This window comes from Octodon degus, unplaced genomic scaffold, assembly GCF_000260255.1.
Source record: "Octodon degus isolate 3935 unplaced genomic scaffold, OctDeg1.0 scaffold00053, whole genome shotgun sequence".
Classification (NCBI taxonomy): domain Eukaryota; kingdom Metazoa; phylum Chordata; class Mammalia; order Rodentia; family Octodontidae; genus Octodon; species Octodon degus.
In genome coordinates, this window is record NW_004524629.1 from 404392 (window position 1) to 413005 (window position 8614).

At 41.6% G+C, this 8614-nt stretch overlaps 1 protein-coding gene across 2 annotated transcripts in view; it reads left to right on the plus strand.

The window, feature by feature from the left end:
- Positions 1-822: 822 nt before the first annotated feature.
- The window catches only part of Dlc1 (DLC1 Rho GTPase activating protein), a 211145-nt gene continuing 203353 nt past the window's right edge, over positions 823-8614 (plus strand). Inside the window, exon 1 of one of the 2 annotated variants that reach the window (XM_023717632.1) lies at positions 823-1076. In XM_023717632.1, coding sequence (XP_023573400.1) covers positions 938-1076 — 139 coding nt within the window. In that variant the 5' untranslated portion in view covers positions 823-937. The remainder of the gene's footprint in view (positions 1077-8614) is intronic. The other variant, XM_004633278.2, reaches the window with a different exon arrangement.

The window sequence follows — 8614 nt, forward strand, 5'->3', positions numbered from 1 at the left end:
ACTCAAGGACATGTCTTGCAAAGAAGCAGTTGGTCTATATTTTGATTTCCAAAAATATATCAAAAGGGCTTATTACTTTTTAAATTATTATTTTTGAGGTGAGTGTTCAGCGTACAATTATAATGGCAAAATTTGCTTCCTTGAAACAGAGTCACAGAACCAGAGGATGTTTGAATCCCATTTTAAGGCAAAACCTAAAATTATTTGAATAAGCCACTGAATGTCAGTAGAAGACAGGAAGAATAGGAGAAGCTGGTTACCACGTCGTTTAAATCGCGGGCTTCCATTCCTTACAATCCAGACTGGCCTGCCGGACGCTTTGAACTGTCCCGTCTCCCTTCCCTCCACCACGCTGAGGGATGAACGCTGTTCTGCCCCCATCAACAGCCTAATTTGAAACTGCGAGTTAGCAGGCTAGGATGCGCCACTCCTGAGACCGAACCTTGGAAGTGGCAGGCAGCACGACCCGCCAAGCCCTCTTCTCCTTTCCTGGCTTTCTTTCCTCCCGGCCTGCCTTTTCCTTCAGTCATGCGAGGTTGCTTGGACTGCCCGGGAAGGAGACGTATGTTATTTAATAGATCCACAGCCCAGCATGTACCGAGTCAAGTTACTGGATTACAGGAAAGCCGCAGCATCTCGATAGCGGGGCCGCAGCTCCAGAGCGCAGCGAGCGCGTCGCCGGCTGGCTCCTAAGCCTTTCCAGATGTGGCCGCGGCGCGCGCTTGGCGACGCTCCAGGCCGCCGCCTGCAGTCGGCGCTGCCCCGGCCGCAGCGCGAGCCGCAGTGCCGGCGTGCTGAGGGCGCGCGCCCCGCCGCGGTTCCCCGGGGACCCGCGCCCCTGCTCGGCGAAATCCCGCGGCCGGTGGAGGGCGGCTCTGGGCGGAGGGGCGCGGGATGTGCCCCGTGGCCGCGCTGCGCTGAGGTCCTGTGCGGGCGGATGGGGGACCCCGAGGCCCACGTGATGGCGCGGCCCCTGCGCGCCCCTCTCCGGAGGTCCTTCAGCGACCACATCAGGGACTCCACGGCCAGAGCCCTGGACGCTATCTGGAAAAACACTAGAGACAGGCGGCTAGCAGGTGAGGGGCGCAAGGAAGGCGGGGGAGGGGGCGGGCATGAGAGGTATTCAAAGGAAAGCAATTTAATACACGGACCCATTATTAACTCGGATAATTAATGATCTCGGCTATGGTAATGGCAAAGTAGTGTTTTCAGTCTCCCTTTCTCTGCTATTTAATGTTTCTAAAGTGTTGGGGTTGCTGGGGAGGGGTGCTGGTTGGTTTTTCTGTAATGTCTCTTTAGTATTAGTCTGATTGTTTCTACATGAGGTTATTTTAGGAGTTGGCTTTCTTGGTTGCTTTTTTTTTTTTTTTTTAACCTTGAAGAGAAAAGCAAGGTCCTTTGGAGTGTCAGGAAAATCAGTGGTGATGAACGGTTGCAGGCAGACCGCCCTGAGCAGGGGAGCGCTGTGAGGGGTCATCTTTGGAGCAGGTCTGGCCTGAGGTGCCCTGCTCAGTGCAGGAGAAGGCCTGCCAGAGCTGGGGGTCAGTGCAACAGTGGGTGTTGCCCAGGTAAAGGCTGCTGGTATTTGCTCTGGCAGCCTGCAGCTGCTCAGAGTTCCAAGAGGGGTCGGCTATGCCAGAGGCCAGCGTTTGAAAATTAAATGAAACATATATACACACCAGTGGTGCAATTCAAATGGCCAAGGGCTCATGTGACAGGCACCAAATGGCAGGCTGGGTTGGAAGGAATACAGTAAGAAAACAGGAACTACTGCCTGATTCTGAGCAGGAAAAGTGTTCATAAACCAATATAAAATAGCATCTCACTGTCATGTGAAAAGCCTCCAAATGTGGGAAAGGTATTGCGACAGTGTTTTATAGTTCCTTGTTTGTACTCTAAGTGTGTGCTCCTAGGCCATCGCCGTGGATGGGTCAAAGATTATGTTTCCTTAACCTTTGATGGGATGGTTAATCCAGTGTTTTTCTGATGCATATATATTGAGTGGCATTCTGAATTGTTGAAACTTGTAGACGTGGCCACCATGGGTCAGTTCAAATTTCTGGGCCCTGTTCTTCACAAAAGGTCACCTGACTTTCTCATAACAGTCCTGACTAGATTTGAAGAGATGACATTTGAGGTTTATATTTGTGATAAAACATCATAAAATGTTAGTTTCATACCACCCTAGCCCTCAAGTTTGCACTGAATGTGCAAGAAAAGCTCTCATGTAAACTAAACATTATTGCCCAGGACTAGGAAACAATAAACACTGTCAAGTTTAACCGTAAGGCAGGGAAGAAAAAAGACAATATTTCAAATTTAACTTTTGTTATTGCTTCAGAGTAAAATGTGATATTTTTAAGCATTCAAACTTCCCAACAAGCTTTTTTTTAAGGCGACAGCAATTTGAATTTGACCCATAAGACATGAAAGTATGCGATGCTCACTGTGTCATTGGTTGACCTTTAACAAAAAAGGTGATTCTTTTACTATTGTCTAATTTGATATAACTGTTGCAAACTAACAAATAACAAATAGAGTCTACAAATAAGATTTTATTTAAAAAACACATTCATATCTTATCATGCTTTGGTGTTTTATTATGGTTTGTGTTTTGTGTTTTAAGAATAGGACTTACTCTGGGCTGGAGAGATGGCTCAGTGGTCTAAAGCACCTACTTAGAACAAGCTTAGCAAAAGCATCAGGGACCGCGGTTCAATCCCCCAGCACTACATGCCAGCCAGCCCGCCCCCTGGTGGGCTGAGCTGGCCTCTCTCTCTCTCTCTCTCAAATAAATAAATAAATAAAATTAAAAAAAAGAGAATAGGACTTACTCTAATGTTATTCCCTTCTGAACTTCCCCTTCAATTTTTGTAAAATGAAGAATTTTGATAGCTGATGACCTGTGAAAATAAGAATGGCACTTTTTTCTTTAATGAGAAGAAAGTTCCTGATTCTTTCTTCTCATTCATCTATTACATATTAATGGTATATTTTAATTCAAAATGTAACAGCATAAACTCTTTGGAAAACACTTCAAGAAAAATCATTCCTTTTTATGTGTAATGAGAACTATTCCATACACGTAACAGCAAGTAGCATTTCTGCTGCTCCAGTTGTACTTGAGGGAAGGAATTCTTTATGTTGCTCAAATTTTTGAAGAGGAATGATCTCTGAGATCTTTCCCATAGCAGAGAATCCGGGGCCTATACTTGAAAAGAAAATACCTTGTCGGCCTTCCACGACTATATCTGCTTACTGGGGACCTGGCCACCTTTTGTGTCCTCGCTGGTTCTTGGCTCATGGCTGATGCTCAATCGGTATTTGTCAAATGGAGATTGATCCGGTGCACATTTAAGCCTCAAAAGCACTTACTACTATCCCTTTCCTTCCAGCCTCCCTGCACTCAATCCTCTCAAGGACCAAATGCTAAATAACAGCTGTTAACTATCCTACTCCAGTCTTCTCTTCTCTGTGACCAGTAGACCATTAGCCCCAGCCCCAAAGGCACACTGTCTTCTTTCCTGAAAGCAGAGAATGATACTAAATTTTCAGTAAATTGGAACCTGGAGGATAACCATGATGAGCAACGCAGCCAGACGGCCTATGTGTGCATGACTAATATTACAGGAATGGGTTATATAATCTGATAATGCATTTTCAATAAAGAGAAGTCACTATAAATAAAAAGGTACTTTTGAAGAAACCAATGTGCTTAATTAGACTAAGAACATTAACTCACGTGCTAAATTGTTCTTTGATTCCTCTCCTTGCCACCAACCATTATGATAAGGGAACACGGGGAAGCATGTCCATAGCTAGGTTACCAGTATGGAGCCTCAGCTTTGCTGTTCGGTTGGATGAATGGCCGCGAGCGTTCAGCGTTACTGAGTTTCTGGCCAGTGAGATCGTGTGGAGATCTGTGGTAGCGGCGATAAGTGTCCAGAGATGATTTTCGTGCTAGCTACAACATGGTAAGGCAGAGCTTGGCTTCTTTTGGTGCTTCAGAAACAGATCATTCCCTTATAGAGAGCAGAACAGTTTCCCAACATTCATAACTGGGGGTTAGATTTCAGTTTGAGTTTAAGAAAATGAAAATATTATTGATTGATTGATTGGATATAGGGTCTTACTACATAGCTGAGACTCATAGTGTTTCTCCTGTGTCACCCTCCCCTGTGCTGCCATTACAGGCCAGTACCCCCACACCTGGTTTCTGGGCCACCACAGTGCATGCGGGGTTCTAGGACCCTTGGTCCAGATTCACAGACCCCTCTCCCAAATCTATCCATAGACCATAGGTTTAAAAATCTCTGTATAATATTTACTCTGGCTTTCAAATATTTAGTGAAAACTTCTTAAAGACTTCCAGACTGGGTTCTCCTGCATAGGCTGGCTGGAATTCCTTGACATGTATTTGACAAAGCTCCACAAGAAGTCTGAACTGATGCATATGAGACTGCCTTTAAGGAAAATAAAATAAGATATGATATGATAAAATAAAATAAAAACCAGAAACAGTTCAGGAGCCTGTACTTAAGGCAAAACTCAGACTGCATAACTATAGTAGCTTTCTTTATTTGGGGCAGAGGTATAAATAAATAAATTGAAAAGAAATTAAAGGATAGTCTTTAACAACATCCAGTAAGGTGAAAATACACAAAATTACAAAACACACTGGTTTTAAAAGAATATACTCTCTGGAAGAAAGACGACATACCAGGGGGAAAAACTCTAAGCACCTCAAGATGTGTAAGTTGCAGAGTGAAACCATTTTTGTAGTTAAACACCCAAGGAAGAAAACCTGAGTTGTCCATGAAGAAGGAAAAATATTTTAGACATTGCTCAGTCCAGGAAGATTCAATAGACATACAACAAATCCACCAAGTATCTCCCTCAGGGTAGATTCCCCTAGGGTATCTTGTTCTATGTTCAGTATCTTATGTCATTTGGCAAAAGGAGTTTTACATTTTGGCTGACCAGGTCTCTGATTCACTAACCAAGTGAGGGTTTTACACTCTCGATCCTCGGTTCAGTGGGGCATCCAGAATCCTGGCTCACTCCCAGCGAAGGGCTACCACAAGCACTGACTCTTGTGAGCTGCTCTCAGCGTATTTAATTCACAGTGAAAAGCAAGTAAGGGCATATGTAATGCCTTTTAACTATGGGTGAGGTGTGCCTCCAAATATGCAGGCTCCTTCAGTAAACAAAGACAGCGCTAGTTTAGAATTTAAAGAGATAACCATTAGGGATGATACCTCCTGAGCTAACGTGATGTGCGCGTGTCCAGAGAATGAAATCTTACAATTTCAATCAAGAGAGGAGCATGTTCTTGTAGAAGCCAGCTTTGATGACAACATGTAGCATAATGACTAAGATTGCTGACCGTGACATCAGCTTGTCTGAGTTGGGTCATAGCTTTGCACTTGATGACTTTAGGCAAGAAAGACTGTTCCTCTCCAAAATAAGAAGGATAACATAGCTGCACCATAAAATCCTTCTAAGGGCCAGCGAGATAGCTCAGTGGTCTAAAGTGCCTGCTTAGGCAAGCTTAAGCAGGTGCAGGGGACCATGATTTGAGCCCTGCCACCAGGGTGGGACCAAAAAATAATAAATAAAATTCTTCTAAGGATTAAATGAGCTACTATGTAAAGTATAGAAGTGTGTTTGGCCTGCAGTAAGCACTGGATCAGTTTTGGTGATTACTATATAAGATTATTTCTTTCTTTTTTTTTTTTTTTTTGATGCTCTGCTTCTTAAGGATTTTTATCTTACTAACAAGCTACCACTATAATATACCTAGGACATTTGAGCAAATGTAGCTCTCTCTACCAGTCAAAAATTAAATGAATAAAGAAAAAGTAAAGGTGAAATTTAAATAGTAAGTGGATTTGTTTCTATCTTTTTGTAGATAAGCAATGAAAGATCTAAAGGAGGTGATTTTGTAAAGAACTTTGTGAACTTTAAAAGGAAATGATCAGAATAACTTTTTCTGCACATCGATGGACAACTCCATCCTTGCAGATGAGTTTGTCATACTAGATATGCAATCTCTGAACATCGTCCTGAGCAAGTTGGAGCCTGTTTTGAAAATTGCTAAATGGTTGGAGCCAAACATGGAAAAGAGCAAAATCATGAGCAGGCTCAGGGATGTGAGCATATTGGATCGGCTCTGGTATGAGGAAAAGCATGTAAAATGTCAAGCCTGACAATAGAAAGCGATGTTTCACATGCTTTCTTTCAGGAACAAAACTGTGGTGACTTGCTTTCTTTAAAGTAATATATAAGTGGCCTACACATTTTGCAAAGGCCATGATTACACCAGTTGGATGTGTGCAAAGTCAAAGCTAGGGGGAGGGGAGTATTGTTTGCTATGTCACAGTTCTCTTCAAGGAATTAGTGCTATATCACAGAGAAAAAATTGGATTTGAAAGAAAATTCCTCAGGCAGTTCTCTGTTCCAGAGGAACCACTTAGGCACAAACCGAAGGTAGAATTGAGTGTTTTGCAATTTCTTACTCTAGTTACTTACTTTGAAAATAATCTGTCATTCTCAAAGAGAGAAAACATACCTCCCAGCTGACGTGTGCTAGAGTTGCTCGTGAGTCATGATGATGCATGTGCCTTGATCCCTCTGTGTTCTTGCCCATCAGCACATGGACAACCACTGATATTCCTTAAGCAAGTACCTGAAGTTATTGATAAAGACTTAGCCATGGAAAAGACTCCAGTTATTCACCCTCTGTAATAATCAGATTCATGATATGAGTACTGTTATTGCTATTATCATGCATATCCAAAGACTAAGCATGTGTGTTTTGTAATACAAATTAAATGTGGCATCTGCCAGTGAATGGCTACTATCATTTGCATGCTTTCTTTGAGAGCCTACTAATTGCAAGAGCCTGTGCAGAGGGCTCTAAATGCATCGTCTCATTTTATTTTGAAAACCATCCTGAGCAGTAAGACTATTATTCTTAATCCCACTTAAATTAGGGTAGTGTTTTATGATATCTTTAAATCTATCACTGACTGTTCATGGATAAATCTCAAAAACTCCCACATTGGTCAATCATCATTAATTAATCTCACAAATATTTATTGTTTGCCAAACATTGTGTTGGGCACTAAATGACAAATAGGACTGGTACAATCCCTGTCCACCTGCCAATAGTTATGACAATGACACAACCTTTGAACTCAAGAAGCACCAGTTGGGGTCACATGAACTCAATTTCACTACAGCATGCCTCTTGGACGCTGAGCTCTCTGAAACTCATCACTGACAGTCTTTCAGGCAGTGATTCTCAAGAGGGTGGGAGATGAAAGACACCCTTAAATTCATGCTAGAAAAGGGCAGTATCAGAAAGGTGCATATGATATCCATATTTCCTTCCTAGTACAAGGTGTACCCTACAAACTGTAGAACATAAAAAGTGAAAGTTGACCCCGAGAGTCCGGCATAAGTGTAAAGGTTGAGATTCCTGTTAAACGCTCCTCAAACCCACACGGTCCAACTCCCTTGATGAACAGAGTGGCCTATAAACATTAATAAATAAGCCAGACTGTGTGGGCACCCCACAGAGCCTAAGGAAATCCTCTCTGCAAACAAAGGTCAGGCTAGTTAGTCCTTTTCCTCCAGGATGGATGTTTTCTTTGTAGGACAAACAGACTTGTTACTTGCAAAGTACTATGGAGTCATATTTTTAGTCATCTTTTTTCTTAAAAATGAGATCATGAGGCCGGGGATGTAACTCAGAAGCACAGCGCTTGCCTGACAAGTGCAAGGACCTGAGTTTGATTCTGTGTACCAAAAAACAAAACACACACACACATACACACACACACATGAGAGAGAGAGACAGAGACAGAGAGACAGAGAGACAGAGAGAGAGAGAGAGAGAGAGAGAGAGAGAGAGAGAGAGAGAGAATGATGATGATGATGACCTGCTTTCACTGTGTGGGTGTACTAAAGCTTAAAATATGTCACTATCAGAAATAAGATACCCTTGGATAATTTATAAATCAAAATGAACTAAAAGTAGAAGTTACAATTTAAGTATTACAATTAACAGAGGAGATTACTGTCAGAACTCGACATAGAAAGCATTATAGAACTAAAATAGGTTATCTTAAAGCATTTGAGATTTCACAGAATTTCTTACAAAAGCAAATTGTAAGAAAAATACTTTATTTTCTGAAGATAACTTTGCAAAAGGTTTTTCTACCTTGCAATTTTAAAATGAAAGAAAACTAGAGCTCAGGTGTTTTCATTAAAAACAGAGCATAATTATTTTTTGTAAATGCTTACCAGCAATGAAAGTTTTAATACTGGATAGAAAAATATTTCACATAATAAAATTCAGTGATTAAATATACAGTCACTATGAATCAGTTTTACAGCTCCATATGTAAAACTATCACAAAAATTCATTTTCTTTCAGATTAGTGTTGACCGAGGCTACTTTGAACAGTTTTAAAATCCCTTAAAATCTACCCAATGCAGAGGTTAATCAACTGAGTGAGATAATTACCAAAAGATATATGAATTTTTTCATGGTAACAAAAGCATATTTTGAATGTTGACAATTGTTCCTTTTTTAAAAAAATTTTAT